Source organism: Octodon degus, unplaced genomic scaffold, assembly GCF_000260255.1.
Source record: "Octodon degus isolate 3935 unplaced genomic scaffold, OctDeg1.0 scaffold00007, whole genome shotgun sequence".
Classification (NCBI taxonomy): domain Eukaryota; kingdom Metazoa; phylum Chordata; class Mammalia; order Rodentia; family Octodontidae; genus Octodon; species Octodon degus.
In genome coordinates this window covers 5,581,683-5,601,050 of record NW_004524583.1, presented here as the reverse complement: position 1 = coordinate 5,601,050, position 19,368 = coordinate 5,581,683, and the positions used below count along the sequence as shown (strand labels likewise).

Below are 19,368 nucleotides of genomic sequence, written 5' to 3'. Positions count from 1 at the left end.
ACACTTCCTTAAGATCATGAAGTTCAGGAAACCCAGAAACCCTAAGTCACACTAGCCAACTGGAACATGGCTTAATGACTGAGGCAGCTACAAGAACATTTAGTGAAAAAACAATTTTGTGGTTGCTACTAGAAAAAAAAAATCAATAAAGGCAACTCATAGAATCCAGCATACTGCCTATGTGGCAACCACAAGTGCTACCTCTGACAACACCCCAATGCCAACCCTAACTCGGTAGCAGACTTCTTCCCAATTATGTTTCTGTATCTGTTGCACCTAACACTCATTCTAGATGCTGTGTCCTCTGTAATATTAATGAATTGTGTGACGGTAGCCTTCTGTCCTGTAATAAGTTATGATGATCTCCAAAATCTAGTTTCTCAATGGGTAATTATATAACCCTTCAAATTTATCCTAATTATCAGAAATATAAATTTTACAGATATATGAATAACTGTAACCATGATTAAGGTAAATGAATTTTGATGCTGGGTTGAAATAGCATCCTACTCTTGTCTGTCAATTAAAGACAGCATGACCAAGTTAGTGACCAATCTGTGACCCAGAGAAATTTTAAATTAATTAGAAAAAATTACCTATTAATGCAAGTCTCTAATTTGGTATTACTTTTGTCCAATCTTTACTTTAAAAGTAAACTTAATACACTGACTTGAATCAAAATAATACCTTATCTTGATAGTATCTCATAGCACTGTTAAGTGAATTAAATAACAGAAAAAATGTCTAGTATACATTCTTTTGGAAACATTCCTAAAAATACTAAGAAAAGGTCCACTCCTGAGCACAAAAGCAGATACAAATGCAGTCTGGCTCAATTCCTCACAGAAAAGTCTTTACATACTATAAGCAAAGAATTACATTTAGGGTTGGAGTTTATAAAGACTCACAGAAACAACATTGAGGTCATAAATATTTCACTAAGGAAAAGTAATGGAACAAGTGACCTACCAGGATCATGACCCTTAGGCTTTATAAGACCAACAGGGATCATTCTTACAGTTCCCTTGAGAGAGGAGCACACACCAAGAGTAAAACATTGAACCAAATATTCCTATTTCCAAACTCACCAACTCTCTTATAAATTATGTTCACATGATTAAACCTCAAGTAAATAAATATTTAAACACATTTGTCATTTAACTCCATTTCCTAAGCTTTAGCAATAAAATTATTTATAAAATCTAGGTTAATAATAAAAGTTCTAGTCTTTCCTAAGGCAAAGGAATTGATTTCATTTTCTAAAAATCTCTTTACATTTTAAAAGAAAAACGCCAATTACAACTAGGCAATGAATATTTAGCATGATAAAACTTTTTAACCGGTTCAACACTGGTTAAAATAGATTAACCTATTATAGGAAGTAAAAACTGAGACGCGGACTCCACAGCAAGAGGATTTTATGATTTGCCACACAGTCTTTTAAAAAAATTTGCTCACCAAGGTCCCTCCCTAAATAGAGCATTTGATAAAAAAAAAAAAAAAAAAGATAATCCCACCACATACTTTAAGAACTTTAAGATTAGAAACAGAAAGATTCAGGTAAATCATGTGATAGTTGGCACACTACATATAACCATTTTCAAGGAAGATTATATTCCATGGCAGTCAATCATGTTTAAAAAGCAATTTCCAATGACGGGCTGGGCTCATGAGACTCACTATGAGAACACTCTGTCTCACTTTTCTCTCTTCCCATAGGTTACAGCAGGTGCTTGCACTACTTCTAACTAGCAGGATGAAAACCACTGCCATACTCAGGATAACAGAAAGCAGTACATGGCACAGCTCTTCAATATGCTAGAAGAAAAAAATCACTGAGAATCAACTATTTTAACAGAAAAAGAATTTGGAGAAACTAAAGAAAAAAATTAGATGAAACTAAGAAACAGCCTAAAACAGAAATAGAAGTTGCTTGCTTTCTTGTGTCTATTTTGTAATATGAGTAGCATTACATCTATGCACTTTCAACCAACACAGAAATACCTTTAAATACCTGTTGAGTTGACTTCTCATGAATAAAACCAGTCCCCAGAGACGGTAGCATTATTCATTTCTACTCCTAGCACGGAGACTTACTGCCACAGTACAACACATTTTATGCTTATCTGTGCAGAAGTTTCCCTGAAACATAATTGCATTTCCCTATTGTCCAATTCAGAGGAAATTTGCTACCATATATTAAACTTGACAATGCAGTATTGTTCTTTCCTACTAGTTAACAATAATGCTTTCAGTTTTTCTTGAATAAGTTAAATAGCAAAGAATTCCACTATTAATAAGGTAATTAACCTAAAACAATTAATGAGCTACCCAAATACACGCTTATTGCTCCATCTTTCAAATATATCATAAATCACAAAAATCCTGTATATGCAAAAATGTCTAAATTTATTGTCTAAATGAAAGCACTAGAAATGTTTATCAGAGAAGATCCATCCTTGTGCTCAAGCAATTAGTTTCCAATTAACAAGCAAGTAATGATGACTATACTTGCATAAAAGGAAAACAAGCCATCAATTACAACATGGGACTTATGTGACAAGTTGGTATAGTGCAGATATATCTAAAACAATCATTACAGGAAAAAGACAACATTAGTCTTCTTATGACAGTCTATACTCATTACAGGAAACACAACGAAATCAACTTAACTGGCTTTCCAAGAGTTTAAAAAAATTTTGCAAGAGTAGGCAAAATCCAAGGGAAGGAAAAACATTGAGAGAGAATTGGCAAAGCATTAATTTAAAAATTCACTTTATGCCAGAATTCTAATGCATCTTTCCTTCTTACATCCCCATGTAATCTAAGCATAATCTGGCACACCTTTGGAAGGGCATTTCTGAACTGCTTAACAGACTTCTGAGTAAGGCCACACATCCTTTAACCCAGCAATTACATTCCCAGAATTCCTACAAGATTACACAAAAATGTGTACAATAATGGTCACTAAAACAGTGTTTATAACAGCAAAGAAAAACCTGGAAACATCCATACTAAGAAATACTGCATAACTGTTCAAAAGAAACAGAGCTACACAGTTATATGGAAAGTGATATGACCAAGTGAAACAGGATATATATTTATAGTATTCCAACAATTCCAATTGTTTAAATCACATACACACTTGTATGTACATACAGAATGTACAGAAAGACACATGTACAAGAAACTGTTTGAAATGGTTACCTCAATGGAGTAGGACTGAGAAGGGTTTTCAGGCTTTTATTTTTTTTTTAAATAATGAGCATGTATTAGTTTAAAATAGACTACCCTTATAATTCCTATCTCCATACAAACAGTATCTATGGCCTAAGTTTAGCAAGTCCCTGTTTAATTCATGTCCTGATTTCTTCCTGTCTGACCTAAAGCTTCTGAATTCAACAAAATGTAATGTACATAAGTTACTTGGCAATCTACCCAATAAAGTAGCCTAAATTGAAACTGTAAGATAAAAAAGTAGTTTTAAAATTAAAGCTGCTCACAATGTCATCTCATTTATCTTATATCTGCACTCCCAAAAACTGCATTCCCAAAAGAATAGGTACGAAAAATGCAAATATATCTAAACATTCTCACGTGTTGTATAGCACCCGCCTGTCCATTACTATATTCTCGATATCGCCCAAGCATCTGGTCCACTTGTCTCAGGTTCCGACTGGTGTCCTTGAGGAAAAAAATAAAATACTCTATTACTTACTTCAAACATTTTTCCCAATCAAGCTGAGTAATATGTCAAAGAGCTAAGTCAACAGTGTATAAAATGTACAATGCATAACACTCTTAAGTTGGATATCAATGTATTGCCTATCAAATAAATCTTAACATCACTGTAAGAAAAACTGAAATCTATCTGCAGTTTACTCCTATGGAATCTGAAGCATATGAATTTTGATCTAAGATATTATAGTAAATGACAATTAAAACACAAATTACACACCCACTATACAGAAAGGGAATTCTAAAAAAACAAATCTAATAGAGCTTGTACAAGAGAAGCAAATCATTAGGATCAATGTTACTTCAAGTATGTATTACTTTACCTCAAAACTTGCTTATGGGCAAAGAAGAAAAACTATGTGATAACCTTTAGCTAAGAACTCAATTGTCCTCTAATTACAAAAAAGAAGTTTTCCACCTAAATATGCTAGCTTACTAATGTCTCATTAGTGGGAAGTGAAAGTATTCCACTGTTGTTGTCAGTTTAAAAAGAATAAACTTCGGGGCTGGGGAGATGGCTCAGTAGAGTAAGTGCTTCCCTGGCATGTACAAAGGTCTGAGTTCAATCCCCGGTTCCACCAAAAAACAAAAAACAAACAAAAAGAATAAACTTGTTCATTTTTAAATCAAACTGTACATTTGCTAGCAGAAATTACTCTTTTTCATCTAAACCTATGTACAAAGCAATTAGCAGTCAAGATACATGCTTATCCAGGATAAGGTAAAAATAAGGGATGAATGAATAGGAAAAAGTTCAGCTTCCTCATTTTCTTTTTCCTACTGTGACCATACTACTCTCCCCTTACTCTTCCCAAGCTCTTTATCGTGAAGATACACACTGCCTCTACTCCAACATCCCCACTGTCAAAAGTCAGCCTCCAGATCAAGGTGGTATCTTTATATGTATGAACCACTTATAAATAATCTATTTCTCCAAACTTTTCTAAAGGTACATGTACAAGGAAGCTAAACTATGTTAGCTCTGTAGAGTATAAAATATTGTATAATAAGTATTTTACTCTGTAATACTGTTTCAGGGATGGGGACATTGCTCGGTGGTCTAAGTGCCTGCCTGGAAAGCACAAGAACCCGGGTTTGATCCTCAGTACTGCATGCCATGCCAGCCCCAGGACCCTGGGCACATTTTGTCAGTCACCCAAACTGGGCGTGGTGGCATATGCCTATAATCCTAGCACTGGGGAGACTGAGACAAGAGGATTACTAAGAGTCTGAGCTGTGTAGCAAGATGCTGTACCAAATAAATAATTTTTTAAAAATTTTTTAAATTAAAGAAATATTGTTTCATCCCAAAAAAGCCTCAACAACCTCATAGATTTCCCATTATCTTTACAATAATAGGCAGAATGGCTCTTCAGGAATTCTGGGTTCCAATTCCCAGAACTTGTGTATATTTACTTTACATAGCAAAAGGGTTTTTATGGATAGGATTAATGACCTTGGGATATGGAGATTCTCTTGGATTTCTGAGTGCACCAAATGAAATCACAAGCATCCTTAAAAGAGTACTGGGGAGCTGGGAGCCATAACTCAATAGGAGAACATTTTCTTAGTATGCACGAGGCCCTGTGTTCTATCCCCAGCACTGCAGGGAAGGGGAGGGGACTGGGTAGAAAAGGCAGAGTTAGTGGGTATGTACAGAATAAGAAGATTTCAATCCACCCTTTCTGACTCTGGGAAGGGAAACACAAGGCAAGAAATGTACAAAGCCTCTAAAAGCTGGAAAAAGCAAGGAAACATATCTTCATTGACTGTGACCTACAGAACTACATGATCATATGCTTTGTTGTCTTAAGATATTAACTCTATGGTAATGTGTTATAGTAATAAGAAAACTAAGACACTGAAACTATTACTCATCTCAAACCATTTAAAATCTATTAAATGCAATCACTAGCCTATTAACTAACCTGTAAAGTACTTGTTATAGCGTTGACCTTCTCTGTGACGCCTACTGTAGGGTGACTCTGAGTTTCCCTGTGACCCGACCTGGAAGCCCATGGACTCAATCGGTCACAATAGCGGAAGTGCTCTGAATCACTAGATGATTCTGCCATCGATGTACACAAATCCTTAAAAATAAATCCAACTCAAGATCAATCAAACAGTAAAAAGCTCAAAAGAGAGTATTTACTATTTGTAATTTTTAGGTATTTATTGCATTAGTCCTCCAACATATAATTTCTACACACACACCTTCAAATACCAGAAATCGCTTCCCCCACATAATTCTCCCTCCTTTGTTTACTCTGCTTTAAAAAAAAAAAAAAAATTCCTTAGATAATTTTAATCACGTTTATAATTACAAATAACTCCTCACATGTGTGCAATGCTTCCATTTTAAAATTCCACCTACATTTACAGCACATCTCACTTAATCTTACCAACAAACCTACAGAGTAAATGAAAAAAACAGACATTCTCTGAAGACCTGCAATTATCTTATTGGTTTGATGTTCATTCTATGAAGTTATAAGAACATAAGTATCCTGAAACATAAAAATTCTACAGATGTATAATATAGTCTGTAAGAAACTCCCATTCAGTATACAGTGAAAACTCTTGTGCATTTTCATTTAAAAACTAGAATTACACAAATAATACAATAGAAGAACAAATTTTACAACTCATTTATAAGATGACATCTTCAAAATCACCAATAAAATAGAAAGCCAAAAGGCCAGAGTATAATTTCATCAATGGAAAACATACAAAGTGTGCTTTTCTCCCTCTTTATTTCAATTACCTATTTAATACATAAGAAAATTATTTCATGTAAAAAAATCTCAAGTTTCAAAAAACTATTAATAAAGGAAAATACATTAGAAAAACATTAGAGATGCTCAACTGATCAAAAGTAAAAGTTTAGTGAGTATTATTCTAACATTAAGTTCATATAATCTTATAAAACCTTTTATTTCTGGCTTGTTAAGTACAGTACAATAAAACTTTTCTTTAATAACAGAATATTCTGGAATCTTTGGATCCCATTACCTGGTGGAGGCACATGACTATGTATCTAAAGAGAAGACAAAAGGAGCATGCTAAATGTGTACAGACAGCAGAACATTTAACAAAAGCAATTACATATGATATGATATAAAATAAAACTCTATAAAGAAACAAACAAGGACACTTGCTGTGAGTTCAGGTTTTTCAAAACAAAGTATAGCCTGTTCTGGCTGCATCAGAAAGTGAAATAGTGGAATACCCAATTTCTTCACACCAGCTGAGAGAGGGTTAGAGAACATTCCACTGAACACCCGAGCTTTTTGCTGTGTCCACAGCTCTCAACTTCTTCTGCACCTATTTGCTGTCGATCTTGCCCCTTTCTAGGTATAAGTACAAAGGAACGGAACCCATGATATGGTTCCCTCCCATGTCAGGAAACAAAAAAACAGAAAGTAAGGCTAAAGCAATTGTGTGGCTTCACTTTTCCCAGCTCACTATTGCTTAAATCTAAAGGAATAAACATAATGCTAAAGTAAATCTTACATGTAAAGTCTGCATTTAAAATTTTGGAAATCAATTCTATATATATCTCATGACCTTTCAGCTCAAGTTCAAATAGAGCATTTTTCTATTAGTGAAAGCAGAAAAAAAGTTTATGAAAATCTGCTCTTCTGCTTATACAGATAATCCAATTTAATTCTCATAACAACTTTAGAAAGTGAACACTATTAACCCCTAATTTGCAGAGGATGCTGAGGCTAAGAGATGTTAAATAACCTATTCAACTCCATACCATAACCATAAGTAGCAGACCCAGGACTCAGCCAGCCTACTCTATCTCCAATACTTTGTTCGTTCCTTGATCCTGCTGTCTATTACATACTCCGTGGACAATTCTAACAACTAATAACAATTGCTAAAGTCTACATGTGTCTATAATCTCAACTCGCCATTTCATGTCATTTCCTTGATGCAAAAATATCATAGAAAGGAAGGAGTAGCTATCAAATAGTAGTATAAAATCCTAACTAGGCACCAGAAAAAAACAAAACTAAGTGACATGTCTACTCTACATTTAATAGAGTCCTGAAAACAAATCAAGTAATTGACCTCAGAGTCAGAGGTTAGGTTTCCTGACTCATTCCATCGCTGTAGAAGAGAAAGTAATAATTATGGCTTGGATCTTTCTCTTTCTTAGCAAAATTATATAACTGACAGTATGATAATTTTCATCTTAATGAGTCATAATTGTAGAAACTAAACTGAATTTAAGAAATCATCAGGAAACATAAAAAGATAATATTAAAAGAGACAATGTGTTTATTATAATAGGTATTGCTGAGAACAGGGTCCACAGCAACTATCCTGAGGGGCAACTTGATTTTTCTAAGAGCACCATAATTTTAATGATAATCAGTTACCTACACATAACAACACTGAATATAAGTGATAGACAATTTGCGCATCAACCTGACTAAAAGTTAAAACTGAAATTATTCCAACACTTGGAAGACTGAGACGAGAGGATTGCTAAGAGTTCAAAACCAGCCTGGGGGTTACAAAAGTGAGCACAAGGCAAGCCTGAACTGCATAGTGAGACCCAGTCTCAAAGAAAAAGAAAAAAAAAAAAAAGTTTTTAAATTTATAAAAATGCGTAAAGCAGTAATGAGTACATACATTGTCTTTAATAATTAACATTAATCGTTACTATCATCCCAGCATGTTTCTAATTAATAAGCTGCATACAGCATCATAGTCTCAGTGCCCTCCAATCGCACCTCTCCCCACAGCCACCACCCAGTACTAGCTCCACCCCCTGTTCCCAGGGGAAACTGCTACCATGAGTTCATGCCTAACTCTGCAAACAGGATTTTTTAGTTTTACCACAGCCTATGTACCTCAAAATCTTTTTCACAGGACACAAATTCCAACCAATTGATAAGAATTAACAGGTAAAAATAGGAAGAATCTGAATTTTACAACAGAAAAACTCAGTAGCATTAAATAGAAGAGCAACATTATTTCCAATTGTCACATAATACAGAAAGGAAAATGTTCCCTTAAAATGTCTAGGATTACATACTTCCAATATGGTATCATTACCCTTTTCAGCATGAGCTTTACTAGTACTTATAAAAAAGTTTTCTTCTATTAATTGCAATTACTTTAAGAAATAAAAGATGGAAATCCTGCAGAGATTTCAAGACTTAAGAAATATGTGAAAAATTTTCTTGCCTTTTTTTTTTTTTTTTTTCCCTGTACTTAGGACAGTGTTTCCAGGGTCTACAGGGTCTCACTACGTAGATCATACTCATAGTGATTCTCCTGTTTTCAGCCTCCCAAGCACAGGCACGTGCCACCATACCCAGTCTCAATCACCTTCTCGGTGCACCCCAGGTGCAGGGCCGGCATGGCATGGCATGCAAGGGATCGAACCTTGGCCGCTGCACTCTGCCTAAGCAGGCACTTTAGTCCACTGAGCTATCAGGCCGTCCCTATTTCCTGGTCTTTTTTAAAGCACATAAAACATTTAGCAACCACCTAAGCAAAACAAATCTGTATGTGTCACCAATGTTGAACTAAGCAAAGTTAAAGAGTATGATTATATTAAAAATAGAAATACGACATATGAGAACTTGTACTGTAACGTCATGTAACTCGGTAGTGTCCCAAATTTTCTGATCAAGGAGATTATGGGGCCAAAGAGGAAAGTGATCGATGATGTAGAGTGTGCCTAAGGAGAGTCACATGCAGAGAAAACACTCTCTCAGGCTTTCACAGAGAGCACGTTGGCCAAGCAATGGCTGTGACTCATCCACATGGCTGACACTGACAAAGGTTCTACAATCTGAGGTACAGGATCTCAGGATAAATCCTGAGGGGATTTCACTGACCTTCTCAGACCCAAAAGCTACAACTCTTGTTGCATAGGTCCTGCTTTACCTTGGTCTTACCCATCCAGTAGAAAAGTATGAAGATGAAATATAGGAAGTAAAGCCATGCTGTTATGTTGAGCTGTGGGGGACTCAGGTCAACAATTTCTGACATTGCCAGTTAAACAGAAGACCCAATGCTATTATGGGCTACTGGACTCTTTTAGAATATTTTGCTGAGTTTACACACCTATAATATTCAAATAATGGAACTTAGCAAAAAAGGGGATACAGATGAATGTCCATTTTGTATCTGTGTATTCAAAGTGGTTAGGATAGATATATAGTTACATTCTCTTAATGAATAGAATGATTTGTTCTAATGTTGTTTGTAAATAGGATATCAAGTCTGCATCTTGTACAGCAATTAACCACTAAGAAGAATGTATGCAGTGTGTTAGTTATTGAAACTGTCCTAGCGATTTGATTTGAAACTATCTCATTGCTATTTGTTTATCAATAAAATTATGGGAAAAAAAGATAGGAAATTAAATCTTTATATGACCTAAATAAATAAATAAAATAAAACAAGAGACAAGAAAAAATTCCATAAGAAAAAAAAAAAAAATAGAAATACGTTATTTGTGTCGTTCATAAAAACCTGGAATTTTCAACTATAACTGAAAATTCAAAAGGTCAAAGAGGACTATCAGAGCTAACCTGAATGGGCACCTAACCACTAAAAGCCACAATGCAGAAAGCAACTTTGGTAGCAGAATTACATCCCTAGCAAAAGATCATCAACCAATACCACCACTTCCCAGACACAGAGCTAACAGAAAGAAAAAACAGAAGTGAGAATGGAGTGGTCACTGAAGTTGGCAAGAGGTTTGCAACACATAATCAGAGTTGACAGTGGACGGTGTAGTGAGCTATAAAAAGTGCTCAGAAGCCCTTAATGTAACAATAAAAAATCAATTATGCAATCTTTATTTATCAGGAGCAAAGTATTATTTTATGATACAATTAAAAATATTTTTAAGGGCCAAGGAGATAGCTCAGTGGAATAAGCGCTTCCCTGGCAAGCGCAAGGGCCTGAGTTCAATCCCTGGTTCTGCAAAAATAAAAAAATAAAATAAAAATTAAAAATATTTTTAAAGTGTGGTATATAGTACTGGCATTAAAAAAAACTGGCCTCAGAAAATACTCTGTCCAATAAACCTGTACCTAATATATTTGTCATCCTATGTTAACAAAAGCATACTGAATGCTCACATAAAAGATATGCAGTTATTAAAAATGTTCAATCTAAGTCAAAGAAATACAAATTGAACAATAAAATGCCATTCTAGCCTACTGGCTTCCATTAAATATTATCCATTGATAGCCCAGCTTCAGGGGAAAGAGCATTCACACTCCTCTAACAGACTGAACTCATCTGGGTACCAGAACAGTTTATACAGACTTTTAAATTTAATATAATCCTATTTAAATAAATCACATAAATCTTAGGAGGCTTTTCTAGTTCTACGAAGCAGACTAAAGTGCCTGCTTAGGCAGGCACAGAGACCAGAGTTCAATCCCTGATGTGCTGGACTGGCCCGCACCCGGGGCGCACAGCAATGACAAGGGCAACTGAGACTGGGCATGGTAGCACGTACCTGTAACCCCAGCACTTGGGAGGCTGAAAACAAGAGGATCACTATGAGTCTGATCTGTGTAGTAAGACCCTGTAGACCTTGTACTAAATATAAAAAAGAATGTTGATAGTATTTTTCACTGGAATTATATTAAATCTATGTATCATTTTTAGCAACAGGCCATTTGACAATATTCTGCCTATAGAAGTCTATCCATTTTGTGGTGACCTCTTCAATCTCTTTTTTCAGATGTGAAAAGCTATACTTTTCATTATAAAGGCCTTTCAATTCCTCAGTTAGGCTGATTCTTAAGTATATGATTTTTTTTTTTAAGATACCATGAATGGGAATGCATCTTGAGGTATTTCTTGTTTGGTTCACTGTTGTATGGAAACACTACTGAATTTTTTTGTATACTGATGTTGTAAACAACTAATGGATCAAAGAAACAACCAACAGATGGGGGGAAAATGCTAGCTCTACCTTGAACATTAATATCTTGAGTATATAAAGAACTCAAGAAAATTGGACCTCCCAAAATAAAAGACCCAATTAAAACATGGGCAATTAAAATGAAGACAGAGGGGCTAGGAAGACAGCTCAGTGGTCTAAGCACCTGCCTAGCAAGCACAAAGACCCAGGTTTGATCCCCAGTATTGCCACGTGCCATGCCAAGCACCAAAACCAGGTGTGCTGGTGCATACCTGTAATCTCAGCACAGAAGAGGCTGGACCAGGAGGATCACTTCAGAGTCTGAGCTACACAGTGAGATGCTGTAAAAAATAAATTTTAAGTATTTAAAAATAAATAAATAAAATAGAGACTTTTCAGAAGTACAAATCACCAGCCAGTTATGTTGGCAGATATCTGTAGTCTCAGCACTCAGGAGACTGAGGCAAGAGGATCACCATGAGTTCAAGCCAGCCTGGGCTACATAATGAGTTGAAGACTAGCCTAAAATGCATACCAAGACCTTGTCTCAAAAAACAAACAATAAAATGTGCAAATGTCCGTTAGAGAAATACAAATCAAAACAAAATTTCACGTCACTTGAAAACGAATGGCCACCATCAAAGACTCAAAAAACAACAAATTGAGGGCTGGCCAGATAGCTCAGTGAATGAAAGCATCTGCTTAGGCAGACAAAAGGACCACCAGCATACGGTGCAGACCCCGCCCCTAGGGTGTGCTGAGATAGCCATTGAGACTGAGTATGGTGGCTCACACCTATAATCCCAGCACTTAGGAGACTGAAAACAGGAAGATCACTACGAGTCTGATCTGTGTAGTAAGACCCTGTAGACCCTGTACTAAATGCATAAAAAAAAAAAAAAAAAAAAAAAAAAGCTGCAAGATAGTGGAGAAATAAAAACCCTTGCTACAACCACTATGGAAATCAATATATAGTTTTCAAAACTTAAGGTAGAAATTCTATTTGACACAGTCATACATCACCTGAGCATCTTTGCAAAGGAGTAAAAGAAGTGCTCCTATCATCTTGTCATGAAATTTTGTTTTATTGTTTTCTATAAATTTTAAAAAAGAGTTAAAGAAGTGATACAAGCATATCATGTTTATAGCAACACAATTCATAATAGCTAGGGCCAGCCAAATAGCTCAGAGAATTAAAGTGACAGCAAAAAGAAGGAGGGGCGGAGGGTTCGATCCCTCGGCCTGCCCTGCTGGCCCCTCTCCCGGAGCAGTAATTGAGCCTGGGCATGGTGGTGCAAGCGCCTGTAATCCCAGCACTTGAGAGGCTGTAAACAGTCAAATCACTACAAATCCAATCTAGTAGAGAGACCCTGAACACCCTTTAGATCCTTCCCGAAAAATATAGGAAAAAAAATTCATAATAGCTAAATGTTGGAGCAGCCTATATGACCATCAACAGATGAATGGATAAAGAAAGTGGAACACTACTCCAACCGTACAGAAGGATAAACTTGAGCCATTTGAAGCAAAATAGATACTTTCGAAGACTATAACGCTTAGGTGGACACATGGGTCTGAGGTCCTATCCCCCAGCATGCTGTGCTGGCCCCACCACCAGGAGGCGGCTGAGACTGGGTGTGGTAGTGCGCACCTGTAATCCTAGCGCTTGGGAAGCTGAGTACTATAGTGAGAATCACTACAAGTCTGATCTGTGTAGGGAGACCCTCTAGACCCTGTACTAAATACATAAAGACTATAATACTAAGGGAAATAAATCATACACAGAAGATTAAATATTACAGCTTCCGCAAAATAAAACATATACAGAAAAATAGAACAGAGATGACAGGAAATAGGGAGATAAGAAAAGGGACATAAGGTGGGAGAGAGGGGAGAGCAACAGAGGAAAGTGAAAGTAAAAATGTGATCCAGTTGGTACCTGTGCCCACTCGCCAAGATGGATATAATTAATATGAACTGCAAACATACACGAACAATAAATACACAAAAACATCCTGTAGTTTGACATGGTGGCACACACCTGTAACCCCAGCACTTGGGAAGGCTGAGACAAGAAGGTAACAAGTTCAAGCACAGCCTGGGGAACTTTATAAACTGTGTCTGAAAATAAAATAAGTAAAAATGTTTTAAAAGGCCTGGAAATGTAGCAGAGTGAGAAGGCCCTGAGTTTAATTCCCAGTTGGCGGGAGGGGGGGGGGGGAAGCTATACCTTTGATTTAGTAATCATACTTCCAAAAATACCCCCTAAAGAGTCACTTTCGAATGCATTTAAAAATTTACACATACAGGGCTGGGGAGATGGCTCAGTGGAATAAGTGCTTCCCTGGCAAGCACAAGGGCCTGAGTTCAATCCCCGGTTCTGAAAAAAAAAATTTACACATACAGACATTTATGATGGTGTACCAGAGGAAAAATAAAAAATTTCAAAATACAACTAAGTAACTGACATACAGAAAAAAATCAGGAGCATAACTCAGGGATAAGGCATTTGACGGCAAATGCAAAAAAATCCATGCAACAGAATAAACAAAGATGAGCTTCAGAGTCACAAGGTTAACAGACTGACAAAGTGGAAAATCAATTTAAATTAAAGTTCTACATTCAGCACTCCCTTTACCTCAGTACTTCTGTTTCCTCCCTGGCAACTCTGACCTCACTCTATTCCCCCAACATCTAGCTGGCCAGGGCTAAATCATCAGCTCTCACCAAATGATAAGCTAAAGAAACGGGATCTCAAAACCAGTCTCTCTGGTCTCATACTAGAGTATTAACCAACCTCAGGAGCCACTTATCATGATTTTACAAGCTAAAACGAAACATAATTTTTTAAATTATGTTTTATTCTTTCTTTGCAGTTTCCTGAAGGATACGTAATAAACATCTAACTTGAAGAAATGTTGCCAGCACTTCCGGAGGCTGAAACAGAAAGATCACAAGTTCAAGTCCATTTAGGCAACTTTAGTGACTAAGCAAGACCCTTTTAAATTAAAAAAAGAAGGGGTTAGCCAGTGATTGCAAACTTCTTGGAGATGAGTGCATGCCCAAACCCACTTATTTATCACAAAGTGCCAACATTCAACTGAACCAGAATACTAAGGTTTTTAGTTCAGAAAAATCAACTAGACATTAACATTTTTTGTCTTAATACAAAACAATATGGGTACCATAGGTTTGCCACCACTGGGCTAGAGCATGCAAGGCCTTGGGGTTAATCCCCAGGGCTGCAAAAAGAAAAAAAGTAAAGGACAAAAGGAAAAAAGGAAGAAAAAAATAAACATTCGAAATTCTAAAATAAACCTAAAAATCAAAAGACTAAGCAAGCATATATGAATATGTACAGACACCACTTATTCTACTGCAGAAAACAAATTAAGAATGGGCTCATGAGTGATGTGTAACCAATATTACAATTTGAAGCCAAAAGAAGAATTATTAAGACAAGTTAGAAAACATTTATGCATGTAAGGAAATTTGTCATTATTTTTCAAATAGTAAAAAAAAGAAAAATTGGGTAAGAAATTCAATCATTATAAAGTTTGACCCAATACAGTGACAGAAAAGAAACAATGGTCAAATCTGAAGAACAATTTAAAGAAACTGAATTATCTAATTTCTAGTTTAAGAGGAAGGCTTTCCTTCAAATGGAGAAAAAGCAGTAATCACTCTTCTGCAGCTCCCTACCCCAAATGCAACATTTCTCACTGATGGGAAACACAGACAACTGCGCTGCCTTTCAGACCTGTTTTGCAAGACTTTAGAGAAGAGTCAGATGAGTGACCTTGGATGAAAGTCTCTGAAATCCTACAGAAAGCTCTGGATCTGAAGAGCAGATGGAATAATTCTTAGAATTGCTTATTTAACAGCTCCAAACACATCAATATTTAAGATATAAACATTGTTTCTGCCTTAATGAACCTTCTAGAGAAGACATATGACCACAAGAGCAAGCAATGAACCCCCAACTCACCCCCACTGAGGGAGGATCTATCTATCTAAAACAAATGTCTATATGCAAACCTGAGCACCGTGAAGAGAGAGTAAAACTGAATTCAGACCCTATAATAAGAGGATTGGCAGTGAGCCTTCATAAACTCAAGTCCATTTCTTTTATTATTTGACCTAAAAAACCATCAGATTGTCTTCATTATAATGATGCACATTTGTATGTATGAGAGCTGTAATTCATTGATTCTCAAATCTCTTTTCCTCAGAGTCAGTTTAAAACAATTAGGATTTGCAAGCTGTTCCATAAAAGATAAGCACCAGCACTGGGGATGATATTTCACAAAGACTGACTAGTGCATGTTAAGTAGCTGATTGCTTCTGCAGCTTCCAAGTGTCTCAGCAGTCCCTATCCGAGGCAACTGTCCTCCAAAAAGATGTTCAAGGTAACAAGGTGGGTATTTAAAGGGGAAATGGAGAGTGTACTTTAAGCTTAATCACTAAGCAAGCGAAATCAAAGTTCAGAATGTATCTCACTGATTCAAGTACGACTTGAGAACTTTGTCTCAAGCTGCAAGAGAAAAAGTCACCAAGTCAGAGAAATGTTAGCGCACACGAACCATCATCAGTTGTGCCTGTCTTCTTCACATCAGTACTTTTCTGTCAGTTCATCTCATCAAACCTTTTTGGTACATTCACAAAAGCTCACACTCGACTGTCCAGTCCACCATGCAGCTCTCCGTTAAGCTGATGCATAATGAACTCCAAAGGACACAGAATCCAAGAGCCACTTCAGGCAGGTCAGTCACGCATCACTTACTCATTACTACACTAGAAATAAAATTTGAACATAAGCAAGTCACAGACCTTGACAGAAGGTCACAAAACTTGTAAGGGTATCGCAGATAGTTAAGTAAGCCACCAGATAAACCCCAGGGTGTCCAGTCAGGAAATGCTGAAGGATGGGAACTGTGACACATGGTTTAGACAAGGAAACAGGATACAGCTAAAAACTGTTTACAAGAAACTAAGAGAGGTCAAGTTAAACACTTCTGGGGGCCAGTCAAATAGCTCAGCAGATTAAAGCACCTGCAAGCAGGCACAGGGGCCGGGGGTTCAATTCCCCAGGCCTGCTGTGCCAGCCCTGCGCCCAGGGCGAGCTGAGATGGCAATTGAGACTGGCATGGTGGCACATGCCTGTAATCCTAGCTCTTGGGAGACTGTAAGCAGGAGGATCACAACGAATCTGATCTAGTAGTGAGACCCTGAACACCCTATAGACCCTTCCCTAAAGAAATTCAAAAAAAGAAACACTTCCACCAGAGCATATCTGCCTTCATCTGCTTTTCATATAGTATAGATAGGTTTTTGAAAGAATTCTACTACAGTGAAAAGTGAAAAAAATTTCCACTACTATAAAAAAAATAAATGAAACTTAAAGATCCTTGGGTAGGGCACAACATGGCAATAAACACATTAACAGAGACAACATTTTGGAGGCTCCCACAGCATTAGGAGAACATGTGAGGCAGTGGTGGCAAACCTACAGTGCTCGGGCTGCGGCGGGCTATCCACCACCACTGGCCCAGGCAATGGCCGTGTAGATGAAGAAGAGCAGGGGTAAATTACAGATGTGGTCAAAACATGGGAGACTCCACGACCTGAAACAAGACTGCACAAATCAAGCCAGAAGCTTTCACTTCAATTTGCATTTTAGTAAGATTATGAGGATATAAGTAATACAATACTACTTGCTTACATTGTAGAAAGGTATAATGTTCAACTATATCAAAATAATTGCTATTTACAGTATTGTTTATAATTTCTATTTATGACTAGTTTCTATATAAGTGCTCTGTGTGTACTAACTCATTTAATTCTCACAATATTATCATCAACCATATTTTACAGAAAACTAAAGCTTACAGAAGTAATTTTTTAACTGGCAAGAAGTCCATCTCCAAAGCCCAGCCTTTTAATTACAATGATATCAAGATGGCAAAAAAAAAAAAAAAGACAAGTCTAGGACAGGGCAGCCCCCAGTACCCTTTTTTCATGATAAATAGAGCCTAAAGAAATTCATGACCACTTACCAAGCACTCCAAAAACTTCTCAACATTTAAAAAAGGGCAATGAAGCAAACAAGGCCAAAAGGTTTAATATAATGAATACAACACATAGGGTGAGCAGTTAAGTGCAAAGGAAAGAAAATTGGCAAAAGGAAAACAATATAATAGGAATAAGTACCTTTCAATAATAACTCCAAAGGGAATGGTCTCAATTCCCCAATCAAAAGGCAGACTGGCATCAAAAAATAAAATCTGACAGTATGCTATATACAAGAAACGTATTTAATGCAAAAAATTTCATGGACTAAAAAATCAAATGATGGAAAACAAGAGTCCATGCAGCAAGAACTTGAGAGCAAGCAGGAGTGGTTATCCTATTGTTAGACATAGAGGACTTTAAGCCAAAACTAGTGAAGAAATAAAAGTCGCTATCTATTGGTTAAGGAAACAATTCAACAAGAAGAGATAAAGTATAAATATATGCACAAAATAATAACACACCTCACCTCATAAAACAAATAGGACTAGACATAAAAGATCAGATTAACATCAGCACAATTATAGTGGAGCACCTAGATACCACACTGTCCCAAACAAACAGATCAACAAGATAAAAATAGATAGACAGATCGATTGATCGATCACAGTTGAACCAAACCTGTTTTTTTAATGTATTTTAGTATAGGGTCCACTACACAGATCAGGCTCATAGTGATTCTGCTGTTTTCAGACTGCCAAGTGTGCTGGGATTACAGGTGTGCGCCACCACAGCCAGTCTCAGTCGCCATCTCTGTGTGCCCCTTCAATGAACAGAATGGGACCACCCCCTTAGGAGTTATTATTGAACTTCTCAAAGTGTTGAGAAGTTTTTGGAGGGCTTGGTAAGTGATCACAAATTTCTTTAGGTGCTATTTATGATGAAAACAACACAATCAAAGTAGCCCTAAGAACAAAGTTTACAGCTGTGAATGCCCACATCCAAAAAATTTCTAAATAAAGAACCTCATGATGGTGGGGCCAGGGAGATGGCTCAGTGGAATAAATGCTTCCCTGGCAAGTACAAGGGCCTGAGTTCAATCCCCGGTTCCCACAAAGGAAAAAAAAAAAAAAAAAAGAGCCTCATGAAGTACCTCAAGGTCCTAAAAAAAATAAGAACAATCACAATACAAAGCTAGTACAAGGAAGGAGATTACAAAGGTCAGAGCAAAAATAAATAGTTGAAACTCACAAGCTAACACTTATTCTTATAATCAACATTCTGAATCAAAATGCAGCCTCCCCACATACACACACACACAAACACAGAGACAAAGAGAAGGGGAAGAAAGGGAGAGCAAGAAAGTAGTATAAGGGAAAGGGAACTTGAAAAATGAGGAAGAAGAGAAAGAAGAATGATGGTAGTGGCTAATATGGAAGAAGCTAAAATAAAATTAAAACATACAGGGCTCTTGCTGCCTTGTTCTAAGTACTATCTGCGTTAACTAATTCAATCCTAACAATAGTCCTACAAAGTAAATCCTGTTGTCATCTATTGTGTAGGCAGGGAAACAGTGTCAGAAGGTTGATGTGACCAACAGGGTGAAGCAGAATGCTTCCTTTCATTTATGTGCACAGGTGGGCATGCAGGCATGCACTCACACGTGTCACACAGAGAGAGAGAGAGAGAGAGAGAGAGAGAGAGAG

At 36.7% G+C, this 19,368-nt stretch overlaps 1 protein-coding gene across 1 annotated transcript in view; it reads right to left on the bottom strand.

Moving 5' to 3' along the window:
• Cep128 (centrosomal protein 128) overlaps positions 1–19,368 on the bottom strand; it is a 253,260-nt gene that overhangs the window by 217,494 nt on the left and 16,398 nt on the right. Inside the window, exons 3-4 of the mRNA XM_023701326.1 lie at positions 5,667–5,828; positions 3,598–3,684 (exon numbers count right to left, since the gene is read on the bottom strand). Coding sequence (XP_023557094.1) covers positions 3,598–3,684; positions 5,667–5,813 — 234 coding nt within the window. The 5' untranslated portion in view covers positions 5,814–5,828. The remainder of the gene's footprint in view (positions 1–3,597; positions 3,685–5,666; positions 5,829–19,368) is intronic.